The sequence below is a fragment of the Castanea sativa genome, chromosome 8 (assembly GCF_040712315.1).
Source record: "Castanea sativa cultivar Marrone di Chiusa Pesio chromosome 8, ASM4071231v1".
NCBI lineage: Eukaryota > Viridiplantae > Streptophyta > Magnoliopsida > Fagales > Fagaceae > Castanea > Castanea sativa.
The window spans coordinates 46,112,691-46,134,018 of record NC_134020.1 but is presented as its reverse complement, the minus strand read 5'-3'; the positions used below and the strand labels follow the sequence as shown (position 1 = coordinate 46,134,018).

The window sequence follows — 21,328 nt, the reverse complement described above, 5'->3', positions numbered from 1 at the left end:
TTCGGGAGAGCGTAAATAGATGGAAAACGAGTATTTTTCTTATTTTCTGCTAATTTGGAAAAAAAAAAAAATCACTTTGCAATTTAGTCCAAACTATAGGAGTGTAAACTTTACATTTGAAATATGTCCAAACAACCTATATTATAATTTTCCCTTAATAAAAACTAAAAAGTACTATCATTGGAAAGGTGATCAGATGTAAATGCTATACAATCTCCTTGCACACTTCCAGAAAGGTTATTTATAAAATAAAATAAAAAGGAAAAAACCAACAATATAAAAACTAAATAATAAACAAAATTCCAGCATGTGGATCACAAAGCCTCTTCCAATTGATTATGAGTGGTGTGCATTCAAAAGAGCTCGATACACCATGTCAATGAATTGATTGTCCTATATCACAAATACAAAGTTGATCAGAACAATGCAAGAAGCAGCTTAACACAAGTAGGAAGGCTTTTTTTTTTTTTAGCAAGATTTACTTGAAAATTAGAGCATGATGAGAAGTATGATAGAAGAAATCCCCACTATCCAATTCTAACAAATAGAAGAGAATATTCCATAATAGAACAAGCAAAGTTAGTCGGAAAAAGTAAACAGCACTTGAGATTTGCTTGTTTCCTAACAATCATATGGGTGTGTTAAGGTTATGACAACTACATGAGTTAACTCAGATGATAAAAAGAAGAGTTCCTAGGTCAATTTGACTAAGCTGACCAATCTAAACCATCTATAACTCGTCATTTGTAGACCCAAGTTCCGGGTGATTAGAATGCCGCACATCAATGATCAACACAAATTAAATCCCAGAAAAGGCAATAACAAGAGGGAGCCTGTGAAGATTGTGGAAATAATAGAAGGGCATGGAAAGAATATATATATATATCAGAAACAGATAGTTCCTTAAGTGATGTACTTTTTTCTTTTCTAGTCACATAATATATGAACTACAGATGTTTTACTCCCCTTTAATTTTGTCACTTTACACACTTAAGGTTAGTTTCATAAAAAATTCTAACAAACAGCAGTCAGTGACACAATGCCTCAAGAAGGTAACATCAATATTCCATCAATTACAGAAGGAAATATAGCAAACAATAGGGAAGTGGCACTTCCTAAGCACCAGAACTTCCAAAGCAAACATAAGGGCTGTAAGGTTAAAACTGGTCATACCATTACGTGGCATCAGGTTGTTTACACAACTTTCTCTTTCAGAAGGTTGTGAAGTAGCAATTGAATACAACAAAGCAATTCCATGTGCAACAAACACTAGTGACAAGTATGTCATAAATTGAGTCCCACACAATGTTCAATAAGCAGAAAAACCAGTTGCATGCAAGCTCAATTATAAGAAAGCCACCAAAAGATGACGATTACAGACACAGTCTGGAACTTAAATTACACCCATACAACCTTAACTCCAATTCCTTTAATTAATAACCATGTTTTAAGTACCAGGGGATACCTATTTTACTGAGGAAGTGACAGCATGAAATCAATATCCATATAAATATATTTGACTCCTGATTATTTATTTAACCTCAAAATTCCACATTCTTCCATGTAAAATGTCCAGAAAGCATTCAAAATTTCAAATAGCAAGTTTATGATCTATCAGCAATCAAAGAAGTATAATGATTTCATGCAAACACAAAACATGACTATTTTGATAATTAACAAAAATTTTAACCACAACCACCAGAGTCATGTAACTAAACAAACTAACCTGAACAAGCACCAAAAGTGCATCTCTTACTTTATCTCGGTTTATAACTGGTCCATAGTTTGGAGTTGGAATGGGAGGAGGAGCGAGAGATGGTGGAGGAGTGGGAGGTGGAAAAGGTTGTAACAACGGTGCACCATAGGGGCGTTGTAGGTTGTGAAGTGGAGGAGCAGAAGGCATGGATGAAGAGACAAGTGGGATCATTATTGCAGAGGAGGAAGGAGGAACAGAAAATGAAGAAGGCTTTACAAGATTAGTGTTCAGGTTGCTGTTGCTGTTGGATTCAGGAGTATCAAGGTGGGGCATTAAAGGAATAGATGATGACAAAGGAGGGGATGGTATTTGCAAGGTGGGCATGGTTGGAGCAGCAACACTGACAGGACGGGAAGGTGGAGGGACCATTGGAGGGAACTGGTAAGCTTGTCCAGATATTGCAGCATTTGAAGAATTACCAATAGTCATAGCTGCCTGCAATATGGTAATCAATAGACTCAGTACTACTCAAAATCAAAGAAATTATATATGAGAGAGAGAGATTTGTGTTTGTTCGTAAAGCAGAAGTTGAAGTTTAAATCCATGAAACAAGCAAATAAAATCAGCGTACCAACAAATACAGATATGAAGAATGCATCTATATAAACATTAAGGCATCCATTTTTGGGTAAATGAGACAGAAGTCGAATCTAGAATACAAATATCTTGTCTATAAAGAAAAGAGTGATACATCTACATGCATTAAATACAAGTTGCTCTTAGCAAACAATTAAATCAATAGAAGTCCTTCCACTGAATTTGTTTCATATCCCAAAACAGTGATTTGCACATCTATGATGCAGATTAGGCAACTTCCTTGTCATACCATGTGTCAACATGGGATCTGTGTCCGACCTTTACTTAACCATGACACTTTTTGATCTGATCTAAACAGAGGAGCTTTCTTTAAAAAGAGAGGAAAATTTTCAAAATATCATTAGCAAGCAAGAAGAGGATTTTTATACCAAAAGCTGAAATGAATTTATTTATTTATTTTTTCTATGTGGAATAAAGCTGAAATAACTTTGATAGAAGACTATATTTGATTTTTGAGAATATGATGTGGCTGTAGATCATATTTATGATGCTTACACCACAGTTTATTTAAGGCATGATATACAGTTGAACATAAAAAATGCCATGAAATAATTCACAGAACCAGATAACATAGTCCAGGAGAGTACAACATACGTACACTGAAGAAGTTCACAAAGGAAGGATCATCAGGAACATCTGTGACATTGGAGACAGTTGATGATGATGGCTCTAGAGGACCGTCCATAACTGCCAAAGTTGGGACTGCTTCGAGTTCCTCGAACTCACTGCAGTGAAATATAACTTAAAAATTATTTCTCGTTTTTTTAATTGTGTTTATTTTATAACAATTATACATCTAACAGATTACACAGGCCGTGAAGAATAAATATTAAGGGTGTCAGCCAAAGAAAACATTAGAATATTACCAATAAAAATGATGGATGCATGGAGGCTTTTATTGCAATTCTAGGCCATGACAACATCATGAACCATTCATTCAAATTTACAAGATCTGAAACTTTAAAAAAATTTGTTAAACTGGAAAGTTCTGGTTATTACACATTTCATAGATAGAAAAACCATAATCTCAGGTATGAAAAATTTAACAAGGAAACTTCACAACTAGAAAGAAGTAAAACTACAGGTATAGAAACTCTGCAACCATTAGAAAAATGCAGATGCAAGTCCAACAATATCAGAATGAAATGAGGAAAATATTATTATTATTTTTTAAAAGGGGAGACGCAAGTGATGATCAACGTAAAAGCACAATGCTTTCTACAGGTTTTTGTTACTTAAATGTGTAATTTACATTTCATTCAACAATATTTATATATAATAATAGAAGTCGTAGAAGATCCTATACAGATTGCCACATAGGCCATGATATACATCAGAAATGACCGTCACTCAAATGAAAAAAATTAATATGACAGCCAAAATTTAAAGTCAAATAAATATTAAAACATCATCACTCTTTCTTAGTTCAAAATAATTTTGAAAAAATCCATAGAATGGATTGCCAATTAATACCTTTTGTTGGAAGACACCTTTGACTTTTGAGGAACCTTGGAGTATGCATTAAGTATCCTGCAAGCATAAAAGAAAATAAACAAGTGAAATAAATAAAGTGTTTGAGGAATTTTTTTTTTTTTTTTTGATGGATAAGTTGAGAATAAAATTATACATGAAGACAATTCTATACATCATAAGTTTTTTGTTAAATGGATAATATACATGCATTTCAGTTAAAACCACACAAACACCCTAACAATAACATCAGGAGGCCTATGAATTACAAAAAATTATCTAGAACCAAATGCAAATGGCACTTTGACGTTTATTTGACATCAAAGTAATTGTTTGTTCAAAACATAGATACAGATCCAGTAAGACACATACTCTAATATGTCAAGGATAAGATCCTACAGGAATATGCTAATAACTAATTGAATTCATTAAGATGTGCGTGTGCGTACTTAAGCACACATGCATGTATAACTACATTTTCAAATATTCTATTATTTAGATGTATTGATTAATTATGTAAAAAATTCACAATTAATACATTAGTACAAATGTGTGGCATGAACCCTTCATGTGTTTTTAGACATAATTTACATTTCTATTCTATACTTAAGAAGGTCACATGTATCTGGTACTTATCCAAGAGTTAAATTCACAACGTGTAACTTTTATATCAAATATTTAATAAATATGTTCAAATGAGAGTGATTAATGCACCAGTAAGAAAGAGTGGGTTGATCCATATCGAGTGAACGAAAAAAGGCAGAGGAGGATAAACATAACATTAGAAGTAATAAAAAAGAACATCAATTAAGGAAGTAGCAAAGTGTATAAATTCAGATAGAATAGGATAGAGTAAAAAAATACATGTGGCCGACCCTAACTAATCTGTTGAGGATCTATTACTGGCCCAAAATTTTGGGACTAAGACTTTGGTTTTGTTGTTAATTGATAAATTTGTGAAGTAAAGGATAAGTATCAGAAAGGATCCAAAAAGATAACTTTCTCGACCTTTTAGCGAAGATCGAGTGTAGAAAGCATCCAAAGACATATGTAGCACAGATAAGAATAAACTCTCCTAAAGAAGTATCTGTGCAATATAGCCTTTATATATGTATGTTCACATTCATAAATTTATAAGATAAATTGAAGTGAGTGAAATCAACCATATCCAGTAATCAGAATTTGGAAAAACAAAATGCTACAATTACTTCTCATCACAAGACCAAATTCAACGTGCTATGACTATTTTTCATCAAGTGACAGAGTTAGTATTTGTAAAAATACAATCCATTAGAACCTTTGAAAAAATTTTATTGATAATCTATGGTAAATTGATCTGATATCCATCAAATAGAACAAATCAGATGTATACAGCACCTTTATACATAGGACTGAACGCATAGCATTGTCAACCATCTAGTTCCTCTAGCCTCCTCCTAGCAATGTTGGACATATAATTTCATGGCAAGCCACAAGATCAACAATTCACAGGCTGGTAAAGAAAGCTGTTGATGAAAATGAAACTTTAGAAATTTTCTAGCTCAGTTTTCCACTCATAAGTTTCCAAGAATGGACTCCATCCAGAATTTTATCCTCTCCACAAAACTAACAGTTTATTCATGACATCCTTAAAAACAGCTTCCCATAACATTCAGTTATATATAGATGTGTGTTCCTTAAAAAAGCTTACCATGACACTCAGTTCAATATAGATGTGTGTTAAGCTGTTAACAGTAAAAGTAGAAAATGACCCAAATTCAGAAGCCAACACTATTCCAACTATTTAATTAAGATGAATGAAAACCAAAGTTTTCTGAAATGCTGCATCCACTTTCTGCTAAACGGAACAACCAATGAAATATTTTCATACAACAATTTTCTCAAGGACAACTCCTTGTAACAAAATCCTAACATGCGAAGTGATCCCAAAAGTCATCCCACCAAATTAGAAGACCCTTGTGCTTGTCCAAAAAAATTTATGTCCTAGAAGACAGACACATCTAGTCATGCAACACACCAAATATTTCTGAACTGGTGGTGTAAATCCACAAACCTCAACATAATGGGTGCAATCAAACATGGGTATATTAAATATCCTAATATACTTACATTAAATGCACAAATAAAAATCATCCACCATTGCAATTTGAGAAATAAATAAATGCTCAATTGCTGAAAAAATGACAAGGGGCTGACCTAACAAAAGATCCCAAGGAGCAGCTTCTCAATCATTCAAGTTTTTATTTTTTGGCAAAATTGCAATGATTGTGTAAAATTTCTGGTAACTATCTCTATGATCTACATCCCCGAACAATAATCCTCCAAAAATGCATTAATGATTTGAGTTCACACTATACACCATACCAGTTGCAATCAAGACATTCCTACAACCTTGCCATGCTCCTACTTAGATGTCACATAAGAACCCCAAAACTCATTGCAGTCTGGCCTTTGGCCTGATAGGGAGTTTCCATTTACTGATAAAAAGCCACCTCTTGCACATTATGAGTCACTTGTGACTTCACAAAACAGTCCTAACATTATGCTAAAAAGACCCTCACTCCATGAGCAGCATAGCCAGTTAACCACTCTAACGAACCAAATGGTTTTAGTATCATGTCATTTCTTTTAGATATAAAGGTGTTACAACTCTATTGGATCAAGTTATATCATTTGCCTTTTACTACAATTTTTCTATGGTAGAGACTATGCTCTATTTCAGAGAACGGACTCTCTTACTGTAATTAGCAAAAGCAATGTAGCTTCACCTTCGGTCACTTTCAAGACAAACAATGGTAACCGAAAAAAGGAACTCGACGGCTGAATTGGATAAAGAACTTGGCATCAAAGTTAAATATCTCGCTTAAAGTACACCAAGTTACAAAAGATTATATTTTTCCTTACATGCCCCACTGAAACATATCCAAGATGAATAATAACAAAAAGATATACTCCAAGAAAACAAGATATGACAACCATGCTATGCTAACTAATTTGAAAACTAGACTGAGTACCAGATTATGAGGCTTCAGGCCTTCACAAATATAACAACCCAGGATCTTTGACCTTAAATCAATACTTTATAGGCAAATTGGCTTTTCACATCCTTTGAGACAACATTTAATCAACAAGCACAGCCTATTAATATAGTACTTCATTTTAGGAATATATGAAATAAGTAGAATATACAAGTACAAGTAGATAGAAAAAGAGATTAAATAACATTAAATATATCTCGTACCATTTAGAAGGACGCTAGAAAATTAAATACAGAATCATGGCCAAGGCCAACAACTGCCTAAGATTGAATAGCAATGTAAAGATTGCACTAAGTAATATTTTGGGATAAGCAGCATTCAGTACACTGCAATGACCTATGATCCACGCAAATTTACTATGACCTTCCTAATCTTCTATTGGGTACAAACAGTTTCACTGCAATTTATAATAGAAATACTGCACCAGATTAAGATTAGGAGGTAGGGGGAGAAAAAGAAAGAAAGAAAAAGATTATGTAATGTTCATACATATCTCCACATTAGCGCACAAGAAAAGCTGCAACAAAACATTCAAGACAATAATTGCATCAAATAAAAGTCCAGTTCATACAGTTCCTCCACAGACCATAAAATGGTGGAACAACTTAAGGCCAGATCCCCAGAAAGGGTCTTATTTGAAGTAATGATTCCATGAAGGTCCGTCAAAAAATGTTCTGCTTAAAAAATAAACATGACTCTTGATTATGTCAAATTAACAAAGTGTTACGAGATTGTGAATTACTGTATAATTAGTGACTATGGGAAAATTTCATTTTTTTTTTACCTGTTAAACAGATTTGCAACGTCTTCACATTCGCGTGCATTGTAAAACCAAATGCCATTCACTTCTTGGGAGGCATTTCGATATAATAAATATGGAGCCTGGACTTCATACTCGAAATCTCCCAATAGATTCTCCACCAAATTATCTGTTTATATCAACATACTTAAGTTCTTCAGTTCAACAAATGGAGGAACATATATGCCTGTGACACAAAAGCAATCTAGTAACTCTGAACCAAATTGTTAGCAGCAACATGTGAAACTTAATCCTACTTAAGGAAATGATATTGAAAATGGTGCATAATCGTATCAAATGATCAATTTCAATCCCCAAATCAACGTACTCATATCATTGCCATTCTACCTTCCATAAATAAGCTCAAAATCAAGGTGGGTAAAAGTCAATAATTATCTTATGCATCAGATATCTGAATCCTCCCTCTGACAATGTGTGGGACCCACATACCATGAGAGGGAGGATGCATGTATCCTATACAAGAGATACCTTCTCTAGGCAAACTAAAACCAAACCCAAAAACAAAATATGATAGAGATCATATTAGTATTACTTTGCCTCAATGCCACAGCAAATGCCACACAAAATTGTTAAAAATTAAAACTTGATGCACCCCAAAAGGCAATTCTTTAACCTTTTTTTTTTAGTAACATATGGAACTTTTCTAAAGAAGAGACCTTTGGACTTGTCTCTAGCCAGTAAAACCTATGGGTACCCAACCCCACCCGCGAGAACCAGTTGGCATTCTCCCCTGAGTCCCTGACAGACTATGCAGTTTATCAACTCTATTAACCATATCACAATTGGACCTAAGATAATATAAATACTACCAAACAAACAAGTAATTAGGAAGTTCAATCAGCAAAATTAGACAGCATAGAAATTCACTAACCCGTATTACGCCGGTTCATCACAATGAACTGAAACCGAGGTTGCGTATTCCTAAAATTCACATAGCAACAAAAAAAATTTAAAATTTTTACAAAAAATTCTTAACGAAAGCACACAATTAACATTAACAACAACCCACAGATACAAAAAGTCACAAACATTTTACCTCTTGACGACAAAGAGAGATCCCTCGACGTCCTTGCGGCTCTGAAAATGAACCAAAAGAAGAAAAAAAAAATCAGAGAAAGCGAAGAATTTTGAAATTGAGAGAGAGAGAGAGAGTGGCGAACCCATTGGCTAAGGTCGATGTTGAACTCGTAGAAGGTAACGTGAGCAGCAGTGATGAGGATCTCCTCGACGAAGGGATCGATTCGCTGGAGGACGGTGAGGTTGAGGAGCTTCGTGCTCTGTTGGTCCAGATTTGGCATTAGCTTCCCACTCTGCTGTGCCATTTCTTGTTTGGTACTGTGTGTCTGTGCCAAACAAAAACCAAAACCCTAGAGTTTGGGGTCTCAATTGCAGAGACAGAGAGAGTGAAGAAGAAGAAGAAGAAGAAGAAAGAGTTGCGTGTGTCAATTTCAATAGTCGATGCTTATTACGATTTACGACCACCACCACTCAGCTAAAGCTTGCTTTCTAAGTTTATTCTGCCAAGTTACTATATTACCCTTTATTTTTAACCAGACCCAACGACTATTTACCGTTGGAAGAACAAAAAAAAAAACACAAAGCAAAAACAACAAAAGAAAATCTCTTTAGCTTTAAAGCTTTTGTCCTGAACATCTCCACACCAGACATGATCCAATACAAATAAGTGACTAAAACTGAACATGTGTCCGTGTTGTATTATGTCCAGTGCACAGGTGTACTCTGGACACAAGCTGTGTTCAAATCAATTAATATATCTATAAGTAATTTGTTTGCTGGTCATAAAATATGAGCTCTTCCTTAATTTACAATAATAATTACTTTAATTATTTTCGTAGTTTTTGAGAAGAACATTGTTATAATTCAATGTTCAAGTTGTATAAAATATCCAGCTCTTTGGAGTAACGGTTATAATATAAAACTCATCTATTTATTGAATAAAAAATAAATGATATCTGATTGATATAAAATTTATCATGAGTGTTAAAGATATAGAAAATATATAATTCAAAGGTAAAATTTTTAAAATATTAATTTAATAAAAAAATTATCAGACAATGTAACTTTAGTTAAAGCTGTGTATAACTTAATCTCGACTTAATGAAATTTACTTTAAACCCTAAAATTTAAGGGTAGTACAAAATTAAATACCATAAGTTTTCAAAATTTACAATATAAACCCTAGAGATAAAATTGGTGATAGTATAATACCTAAAAGACGTTTGAAGTCACAAGACTGGGATAAAAATATGAACTTTACGGCTCTTTTTTCTCAATAAAACATAATCACACATCTGTAGTTTTTATAGCTTTTCTCTATCAATCAAAACACAAACACACATTTATGGGTTTTGAACGCTACAAAATTTTCTGATGGAATTAAAGGGATCAAAATAAGAAACGATACTCGCTGTTCATTTCTTTTCTTTCCATTGAATGATTTAATTTTCAATCAAAGTTTATAAAAAACAAAATGATTACTATTTACTATTTAAGATCCAAATTGAATCAGGGGTACTACGGAGTAGATATTGATTAGTTTTGTTCATTGAAATTTGTTGCAATTGCATAATATCTATGCTATCTTTAGTTTTTCTTAGAGTTTTATTATGTCAAGATTAACACATTAATTCCCACATATGTATTATATCCACCCAACCAACTTATTATTTTAGACATTATGGTAAGATGAATATTACAAAAGAATCTTCAAATTAGGATGTAGTATCTAACATTTGATTATATGTATACATATCTAACAAGACTAATTAGGACACGAAATTAGAGTGTAATTTAAAACTACAATTATAAACGACAACATAATTTTAGTGTATTAACTAAACTAACACCTTTTTTTTAGCTAAACCTTAGCTAAACCTTCTTTGGCCCCGGACGCGAGAGTTAGTTCCTTGATTGACCAAGACAGTGCTGCGTGGAAAACAGAGGAAGTGCAGCAATTGTTTCTGCCCCATGAAGCCGACATGATATTGGGGATTCCTTTAAGTGTTCGACGACCTGAAGATCGCATTCTTTGGGCGCACACACCAACTGGTATGTTTACCACTTGCAGTGCTTATAAGATGTTAGTTTCCCATGATATGTCTTCTAGTGCAGGTGTCTCAAATCGGGAAGGTCAGAGTAAATTCTGGAAGGGCATCTGGCAGGTCCGGGTGCCCAACAAAATAAAGCATTTTGTTTGGAGATTGTGTAACAATGGTCTGCCAACCATGGTTAATCTCCATAGGCGTCACATTGTTCCTAGTGAGACTTGTGCTCAGTATAATGTTCTGCCTGAAGATGCTCTTCATGCGATTTGGTATTGTGAAGTCGTTGCTGGAGTGTGGTCAACGATGGATTGGTTTCATCAAATTGCTCCTTCACATCCCTCCTCATTTTGTGAGTTATTAGCTAGCTTTTTGTTCAACAGAGAAGAGTTTAGAGCAGAGATATTTGTGGTCATTGCGTGGTTCCTTTGGAATAGGCGTAATGCAATTCAATTTGGTCGCCCCCTTCTGCCTGTGGATAGTGTTTGCAGTAAAGCTGGGAGTTATCTGCAAGAATTTTTGCAAGCTCAGACCGAAGAGCCAGCCCCACCACGTCCTCCTCCCATGCACCAGTGGCGCCCTCCGAACCCTCATTGCTTCAAGGTTAATTTTGATGCTGCGGTGTTTCGTCGCACAAGTTTGGCGGGTATCGGTGTTGTTTTCCGTAACAGTGGAGGGGAGGTGGTAGGTGCTCTGTCTTCACCCATTCCCATGGCCCATTCAGTGGCAGATTTAGAAGCTTTGGCTTGCTTGAAGGCAGTTCAGTTTGCCTTGGAAATCGGCCTCACTCGAGCTGTGTTTGAAAGTGATTCTGCAGTCATTATTAACGCTTTGCTTCATGGTGCGGGTTCGTTGGCTCGCTTTGGGAACATTTTGGATGATATAAGAATGAATTCCTCTGTTTTTCAGTATGTGGAATTTGTTTCTGTTAGTCGTCAATGTAATTCTGTGGCTGACGCTCTTGCTAAGAAGGCCAAGTTAGTTGATGGGGTTCAGGTTTGGCTGCATGAATTGCCACCTGATATTGCCCCACTAGTTTTCCATGATGTTCATTGAGGTTGAGTTTATTTTTGAATAAATTGCCCAAGTCTGTGATCTGGCTTCTCAAAAAAAAAAAACCTTAGGATTTTAAATTTCAGAATTCTTATGTAATTGTCCTAAAATATATTATAAGATAAATAACACAACACTACAGAAAACCGAATGGGAAGAGTATCATTTCAACTAAAATATAGAAAGGAGATTTTTGTAATTTACCTAATGTTTTAACTAACTGGTCATCACACAAGAAGCTTCTTTCCTCAAAATTCTAGTGCGGCTGGTGTAACTTATTTTTCATAGTTTATTTTGTCTAGAACAATTAGAAATGAATGATGTTATAAAAACCATACTCGAAGCCTTCAAGGTGATCAATCATTAAATCAACCTAACAGCAACCACAGTAGTCCTTGTATAGTCTTCTAAAATAGAAAAAAGTATTTATTTTACATATTTTGAAAAAAAAAAATACCCATGTCAATGGGTGTAAAAATGTATAAATATACACCTTAACTACAATAACCGTGTATATTTATACACGGTTACTGTAGCTCGTCTATCTATTATTTTAGATTTTTTTTCTCTCTCCTCTCCTTACCTCTGACTCTCACCTCTCTTTTTCTCATTTCCTCTCTCACCGATCAACTCTCTCACATGCCATCAGATCAACTCTCTCATTTCATCAGATCACCTCACTCTCACCAACCCACGCCGACTCAAGCCTTATCGCCAATCTGTTGTAAATCAGATCAACTCTAGCCGACCCATGCTGTCGATTTGCCGTGATAGTGATTGTGGGTGTGGTTTGATGGTATCAGTGACCCACGCCACAGATCAACTCTCACCAACCCATGCCGCAGATTAACTCTCTCCGACCCTGGCGATGAGCTGTTGATGGATCAGATCAACTCTCTTTTTTTGGTTTTTTGGGTAGCCGATCGGTGGGGTTTTTTTTTTGTTTTTTTATTGGATGGTGGTGTCGATCTTGTTGCTTGGAGGGAGGCCGAAGGCTGGGTTGATGATGGTAGTTGCTTGATGATGGTGGCTGTGGGGTTGTGTTGAAAGATGACAGTATTAAAAGAAATAATTATTTTATTGAATAAATGTGTAGTATAGATAAACTGATATGAAAGTTTTGTAAAAGTGAGTGCGTAAAATAGAAAAAGTAAATTTTTTCTTGCAAAATAGATGAAAATTTTACACTAACTGATGTGGTTGCTCTAATCTAACATATTGTACCTATCAATAGGCCAGCATTACTATCACAGAGATCTTACCATTGTGGCCCTGACTGTTGCTATCACCACACCACTAGTCTTAAGACATTTTCATTTCAGAAGGCTTATTCAAACTAATGACTTAATTGCATATAGGAGTTAAGACTTCTATATAGTATTACACTAGTAGATACATTTTATTTGACTAAATTCAGAGGACATTAATAGAGCTCACAGGCCTCTTGTTTATAGAAATGGTTTTTTTAAACCAATGCTACGATTTTCAGCATGATGAATTAAAATTCACATGCAGCCCATGTCTTGGTTTGGAAACTCATTCAGTTGCCTTTCCTTTGCGTCTGCCGCTGCTGCCAGTTTCCACCAAGTAATTTACCATAGAATCAACATCCTCCCCAAATAAGCTATAGGCCTCGATCATCTGCAGATAACTGAACCCCATTGACAGAACTGTCTCCATGCTGTTGCTAAGGACAGAACTCTGCACACCACGCTCTCTTCCACATTCCACCTTGGTCTCACTGCCTGACAAGCCAATTATTCACAAGGCACACTTCAGTTAGAAAGGCAGTCTACTTCAAGTTAATCACCAAGATTTTAACACTGAAATTATGGATAAATATTATGTTTTCCAATTTTCTGTACAACCAAAAAATTACAAATCAATAAAAACATTTTCATAACCCACCTCCCTCACCTCACACTCCTCCAGGCCACTACAATCACCTCCCTCACCCTTCTTTGTGCTGTCGCCACCACCTCCTCTCTCTTCACCGCCGCCACCACCACCGCCTCTTTTCCTCCTCTCATCACCTAACTGCTATAGGCCAATACCAACACCTCCTCCCCTCCCACTCGTACCACCACCTCTCTCACACCACTACCACAACTAGAACTGCATACCAACTTTTTGTGGGTTTCTTGGTTTTAACTTATGGCCTATTTGGATTGAGAAAGAGGGGGGGGGGCGGGGGGGGAGTAGAGTTGAGTTCAATAGAAATTAGGCTAAATTCTAGCCAACTCTACTCTACTCCCTCTCAATCCAAATGGACCATTAGAGATTTTTAGTGAAATTAAACACTCAAATTATCCTCAAGGCCTAAAGCAAACAATAAAATTCAAATCATTTTCCCTAAAGTTAGGTTGGTACATTTAGATTCCATTTTGTCCCAATGCTATTAACAAGTCATAGAATTTATATACTTATTGGAAGTGAAGTCCATCTGGTATAGATAGATATACTCACTAGCTCCAGAAGATGATGGTTCAGCACCAGAAGTAGAAGATTCTCTGCAGCCAAGTTGCTGCTTGTATGAGTCATCTGCAAGATACTCGGCCCGAGAGGCTTCCATCACCATGCGTTCAATTTCCTTCTCGGTGAGCTCAAGGTCAGAGTTAAATCGACCCTCAGCTAGAAGTGCCTGTCAATAGAAAAGTTGGGAAGCAATTAAGATTATGTTGTTAGCATACTGTTGTTGAACATTCTAGTAGATCATAATGCTAATGATCAAGAAACTTACATTATCAATCTGTTGGTCCTGTTGAGCTTTAATTGCAGCCTTGACTTGATCCTTATCAACATTTCTCTGCAGAGACAACCACAAACATACTGCCATATGTAAGTCAACCAATCAAGAAACAACATTGCTTGCACAAGTATCCCTTCTTTGAGTTCTCCAGCTGTTCCGCTAATTATTAGTTAATACCCACTAAATAAAAGGTTCTTTCTCTCTCTCTCTCTCTCTCTATTTATTTGTTCATTCAAAAAATAAAATTCTGAATGTCATCAGCATATAGTAACAAGTAAGATAAGAAAAATAAAGTTATGTTAGACAAATACAATGCCTAGCACATAGACGCACCCCACGAAGACAGCTGAATCCAAGTCCTGCACCAATGGTCAAACGGCGTGGGTCAACAAGAGAGTTGTAATGATTCCCATGATGATAACTTAGCCGAATGGGTGGTGTGTCCGTGTTATAGCTTCCATGAAAGATGTTGATAGGTTCTGCATTCAAATGTAAGTTAAGTCAGCAAAAATGCTAGAACAAGTATATGGCAAAAGTTCACAGGAGAATGTCAATATCATTAATCATATTAACAGAGTATCACCTGTGCTATAGGAATAAATATGGATTGGCCGATTATACATTTCAGATAAGGATTGGATCTCCATGTTGTTTCCATAGACCTGCCACCAATGATAAAAAGAGTATAAACATTCACTTTGTCATTGGAAAAGACAAGAAATTGACCTGGAACACAACTAGGCCATGATGGTTAGTGGACCATCATAACTAACGATTTAAAATAAGGACTGAGTCACTGCCATGTAACATTTTAGAAACAGAAATTAACTGTTAAAAGATAAATAATCTTACAAACTTGACCTTGTCATCTTGAGTGCATAATTGATTATAAAAAATGGTCACATGCTTGTTGATGATATGCTATACACCACCCTTCCAAGATTCATAACATCATGATATATAATGACAATGAGATTCACCCAAACCAAAAGCAGAACAGGATAAGAGATAACATACAGACTCAAGGTGCACGAGAACAAAGGGTTGGTCATATGTGATGAGGAAACCCTATAAATGTTGAAAACTTGTGCTCTAAAACTGACAGATCAAAAAAATAAACTACTTAAATTGCAAAAGTACATACCTTGTCTCTTCTCTTCCGCTTACAATAAGATGTAAAACCTTCTGTTATAAATTGAGAAAAGTGATCTCGTTCCCGCTCCTGAATAAAGTTAAAGCTGGTAAGTATTACCCCATGCTTCAGTTTAAAAAGTATCTACAGAAGTCAGAAACTCCAATTCCCCAGGTAGTAACAATAAGCCCCAATTCCCCCCCTGTCCCCCTCCCTCTTTCTTTTTTAATTTCCTTTCATAAAAAGGCAGCTGTGGTAATTGAAGCACCTGAAATACACTTGCATGACACGTGCCAATTTTAACCAACCCACAATTGAACAAATCTTTATTCCTTCCTTAGAACCACAATATGATCCTAAACATAGTCTGACTAATATGAATGTTGCAACATACAAGTACTTACATAATTTCCTCAGTGGATATAGACAACAAGAATCCAAAAGTAAATTTAAAATAACCCTACTTTAGACAACAAGAATCCAAGAGGTTTATGTTAAAAATTGAACTTCTACTTTAGGAAAGTATTTAGTTATTCAGAGAAAGCACATCAGTTGTCAAGAGGTGAAAGGAGTAATATCCCAAGAAAGATATCCACTAGTTCAGCACATGCAAGGGGTATTATTGTGGTTTTATATACTGGACCACTCAAACAGTCAAAAAAGTGTGGTTTAAAGATTAGAGGCCCAACCAAGGTTGGACCATCACATCAAATTAATGATATTAAAATTATAAATAAAGCATATTTGTTATAGGTTCATTGATGAGTCAATTTAGACCAAAGATTTCTAGCTCAAATGACATCTCACTACAAAAGAAAAGGGTGGAGGGTAAGGTTGTGGATTCAAAACCCGCTAAGTGTGTGAGTAAACTTACCAATAGTAGAATAATGACCCAATTTAAGTAAATATAAAAAAACAAAGATAATCTTGTTGACTTTTCTCCTATAAGCCAATAGAATTTAATTAATTGCTTGAATATATTGGACATGATTATATGTTATTATTACTTTTTTAATTTAAATACCATAATTGTCCACACAAAAATCATTACAACTAATACACATCTCAACACACTATTCGTTACCCAAAAAATTATTTGTTTTACAGTCCCAACATTCAAAATCTCTTACCTACATTCCCAACATGCTATCTTACTTGATATCTTTACTCTTTTTTGGTGCACCAAAGATAACATACTCTACTCTTTTTTCCCTTTCTTTTTTTTAATATTTAATTCCCTAATTTTTTTCCTCCACTTTCAGGACACATAAATTATTGCAACTCACCAACAGCAAATTGCAATGCAGGACGAGATGGCCACTTACATAATATATGACAGTCAACCAATCAAAATTTGATAAATTATCTACAAGTACAATTAACAAATGCAACACCAATTACTAATGAAGAGTGGTCAGCTTAGGGAACAATGCTAATTTATCCAATGTTTACTTACAAAGTTTGATAAAGTATTCTCCCAATAAAGACATTTTTTTTTTCAACTTTATTCTTTTAAGATCTTTCAAATTCTTATCATTATATGTAAATCACATAATTACATTAACAGCTTCAATTAGTATCTAATGAATTACCATGTAGCTAACACATAGTTATTACAATTAGACCTTCAGCAGTGCATAGACATGTTAAAAAGAAGAAAATGCACATAAGAATTATCTTACCATATAGTCGATGCACATTTGTCTGATCAAATCATACGCTTCTGAGTCCCCATAAACCTGATCTGCTACAGCACGGAAGAGACAATTTCCATCCTCCAGCATTCTCTTGACTTCAAACCCTTTTGCTCTTCTAATATCAATCTCAAATTGCCGTTCTCTTTCCTGAAAAAAGATGCATATGGAAATTTACAATACTGTGTCTGATTAAGCCAAAAATCAAAACATCAAAGTTAGGGTTACAACTTCAACACAGAATATGCAACCTGCTAAGCTTCACATTAAGACACGGCAATAAAGATAAATGAAACAAAACAAAAACAAAATTAGCACTAACAAGTTCCCTAGGCAAGATAGAAGGATACAACTAAATAAAATGTAGAGGTAGCAAAGATTTTGGCAATAAAGCAGTGAAAAGTTCAACGTTCTACACAGAATTGGGGTGGCTTGTGTAATTCAAAATAGTTACAAACTTCAACATTGTAAATAAGGTGGGGGCTGGCAAATTTTATTATTTGAACTTAAATTGTCCAAACCACAAGAGGAAAGACATGCAACACTTGTTTACTTGATAGTAAATATAAAACCTTCAACTTACGTTATCATCATAGGATGAAACATAGCAAGGATTCTGCTCATCAGAGCTATTGTACCCCTCGCTTTCACCATGAGACCTGGGAGAACTAGGCCGTGACCCAGTGGGTGAAGTCCTTGTTGAAACAACAGGCCAGGCAACTGCTCTTCTGGACGATCCAATACGCATTGCATTTGAATTTCCCGGTACACATCTCCTAGAAGTCGAGTTTCCTGATGAAGGTTTCGGAGGTGGGACAGGCGGAGGGGGTGGATGCGAACTACCACAAACTGTCACCGAAGAATCCCCACTTGAACCCTCCGTTTCAACAGCAAGCCTCTCTGAAATTCTCAGCCCTCCCATCCCTTTCGTCAACTCTCCTAAACCCATACCTTCATCACTGCCAGTTTTCTCACTATCTGCACTTTCATCACTCAGCCCCTCATTCTGATCATTACAAAAGCTTTCCCTTTCCATCGAAAGATCATCACTTTTTGCTGTCTTATTGTCACTACTCCCACAAAACTCCAAGAGCTCCTCCACCACAACTTGTTCTTGCACCTCATCCCTAATTTCCTCAGGAGCAGGAGCAGGCTGAGACTGTGGCTCTGGCCGAGCCGAAGAAGAGCCAGGCAAGGAAGCATTAGAATTCCTATTCGGGTTCGAAGAAGAAGAAGAACCAGCATTCGAAGCAGAACCACCTCGCTGAACCAAAATCCGAGTCATTTTATATATTCGAATTCACGTATAAATTCTTTAATCTGTCCTGACCCTTCCTGAACACTCTCACACGCAAGCAAGCAAGCAAGCACACACCCCAAAAGCCCCCCAAAAGCTTTTAGAGACTTGAGAACCAAGTCATGGGTTTGTCACGCGTTCTAGCTTTGGGCGCGGTGACGCCAATCCCACGGCTGAATGACTTATTCTTCCAGCCAAGTGTCCTGTGCTCCTCGCCAATGCCAAACGATCTCTGCATTCCCCTGACAATTCTCATGAGACCCAGACCAGACCCTCCTACTACTTTAAACTTACAACAATTTTTAACCCTCTTAAGTAGTCGAATTTTACCGGATTATCCACCACAAGGATTAGCCCTCACACACAAGCTCTAGCTGCAAATTCACACCACACATTTCCAATAACCAAAAAAAAGAAAAAACAAATAAATCAAGGAACCCAAAAAACACACAAATTTTATAGCTTTCTCTGCCAAATCCCTAATAAAATTAACAAAATTAAAAATTGGCTACCAAGAATATGGGAATGTTCACTATAGTATAGCTAATTCCACTATTTTACTTAATTTTAAAGAAAATTTTCCATTATAATAGGAACATAAACAAGAAAGACGCACAAAATTGAAAGGTTTTTTTTTTTTTTTTTTTGTCTAATCAAACGAAAGATCAAGAGGCAAGAAAGGCGATCAAAGATCAAAACGAGAGCCAAAAGTGTAAACAGAATTAGAAGATGATCGAAAAAACCCTAGGGTTGACTCAGGATCGAGTTAGGACGACTCACCTGGTAGAGAGAGAGAGACAGAGAGAGATGAAAAAACCTCGAAGACAACAAAGACCGATGATGATGATGATGGTGTAAAGATCTGCAAAAGAAAAGCCGCGAAACGAAATCGTGTGAATTAGGAAGAAGAAACGGATTGTTTTGATTTGGGGGAAAAATCTTTCTTAGGGTTTTTGAAAAGGGAAAGGAAAGCACCGAAGAATAGTGAAGAGAGAAAAAATAAAAAAAGAGAGAGAAAACTTAGGTGCAAAGGAGAGTATTTTTGAGAGAGAGAGAGACGCGTTTTAATGGTGGGTGGAGGAGAGAGAGTGAGAGTGAGAGAGAGAGAGAGAGAGAGGAGGGGGGCAGGTGGTGACGTGGAATTCAGCAGCGACGGCCCGTAGAGGAGGGGATACACGTGGCGGAACCAGGACGGTTAGTGGCACGTGTGATTTGCACGTGTGGGGTGGGGTGGAGGGTATTTCCAGGTAAAAAGGAAAAGGGGTACAAGTGGGTAGTAAAGAAGCAGTTGGGGGAAGTGGTGAATAATAGTGATGTGTATGTGATTATGTGATTGGATGGGCGTGCGTGTGAACTAGTCACTGCTTGCTTTTTTTTTTTTTCTTTTTTTTTTTTTGTTAGTCTCTCCCGCCCTATACTTCACTCAACTAGTTCACTTTTTTGTTCTTATATTATGTTCCTAGATGGTTCACAAAAAAAAAAGTTAGGAATACACACTTTTACATAACTTTAGTCACAACTCACCGTATAGCGAGTTGTGATTGGTTAGAATGTGTCTCCACATAACCCACTAATATATTCTAATCAATCATAACTTACCATGTGGCGAGTTGTGCAAAAGTATGTCCCCACAATTCTAGGTACATAAAAATATATAATTTTTTGTCACAATTCATTATGTGATAAATTGTAAGTGGTGGAATTGTGTCCCCACATGGCCCACCATCACACATTCACAAATCACAACTTGCCATGTGGCAAGTTGTGGCACAAAATAGTGCATTTTTATGTGTCCATAGCAATTCTTATGATATAATGGATTTGGGACCTCATCTCATCACTCCCATGGGAAAAATATAACATGTTTCGGGTATATGTATTTTATCTTTCACAGTAAATGGTCCCACTTTTTACAGAGAGACTCACCTGCTTTGAGAGAAGATACATATATGATGTATTTGAAACATGGTATACCTTCTTCCTCTCTTGAGTCTTTGATGATGCTGATTGGTTGGTTGTCTTAGGCTTTTGCATCCTTTAAGAAGGAAAAAAAAAAATTCTTGATTTACTTTAATTAAATTCAAACGCATACTTGTATTGGATTTAATTATTTTAGGGAAAAAAAAACACAAATTAGTTTTATGTATTTCAATCTATTATACCTAAGTTCTACCCTATATATCCTCATTTCTCTTGTATTGATCCCTCTTATGAGAAATCAAAGTATTTAAAAATGGTTTATATGGGGACCCGAAAACCGAGATGAAGTTTAAAAGTCACAGTATAGGGTGACACGGCCACGGGCCCGAAGAGGAGGGCTGCTTGGGGAGATGTAGAGGTAAATCCAAAAGCACTCTATGGCCTACCAAGTGGGAGCCAAAGGTCAAGGGGGGAAGTTTCTAATTTAAGGTAGCATGTGGCCTTCGCATTGAATGCCCTGCATTTAGCAACCTGACCACATTAAATGGTGGGCAACAGCTTTATCAGCTACATTGATAAGGAAGTAACCTGAGCAGTGCAAGTCACAACTAAGCAGGCTCTTTCCACCACCTTCTCCAAACTGTGGGAAGGGACAAGTGTCAAGGGAGGGGACTAGTTAGGTGAGAAATGGATGGTTGAGATGTGAGGAATGGAGGAGTATATATATGAGAAAGAGAGAT

General features: G+C 36.1%; 2 protein-coding genes across 3 annotated transcripts; both read right to left on the bottom strand.

Moving 5' to 3' along the window:
• Positions 1–61: 61 nt before the first annotated feature.
• On the bottom strand, positions 62–9,167 carry LOC142607953 (mRNA-decapping enzyme-like protein). Its single transcript, XM_075779641.1, has 8 exons — positions 8,842–9,167; positions 8,718–8,758; positions 8,553–8,602; positions 7,646–7,790; positions 3,827–3,883; positions 2,952–3,078; positions 1,727–2,191; positions 62–393 (listed from the first exon to the last, which is right to left on the bottom strand). Exons 1-8 carry the CDS (start codon positions 9,001–9,003, stop codon positions 337–339), a joined length of 1,104 nt encoding a protein of 367 aa, XP_075635756.1. The 5' UTR covers positions 9,004–9,167; the 3' UTR covers positions 62–336.
• A 3,945-nt stretch (positions 9,168–13,112) lies between these two features.
• LOC142607249 (OVARIAN TUMOR DOMAIN-containing deubiquitinating enzyme 6) lies at positions 13,113–19,706 on the bottom strand. Of its 2 annotated transcripts, none has more exons than XM_075778672.1 (10): positions 19,449–19,706; positions 18,999–19,042; positions 17,955–18,900; positions 17,360–17,521; positions 15,690–15,767; positions 15,129–15,207; positions 14,857–15,024; positions 14,537–14,625; positions 14,263–14,437; positions 13,113–13,541 (listed from the first exon to the last, which is right to left on the bottom strand). In XM_075778672.1, exons 3-10 carry the CDS (start codon positions 18,654–18,656, stop codon positions 13,333–13,335), a joined length of 1,662 nt encoding a protein of 553 aa, XP_075634787.1. In that variant the 5' UTR covers positions 18,657–18,900; positions 18,999–19,042; positions 19,449–19,706; the 3' UTR covers positions 13,113–13,332. The 2 variants fall into 2 exon arrangements, with proteins under 2 accessions (XP_075634787.1, XP_075634788.1); XM_075778673.1 differs by having other exon boundaries at positions 14,537–14,602; positions 14,879–15,024.
• Positions 19,707–21,328: the final 1,622 nt, after the last annotated feature.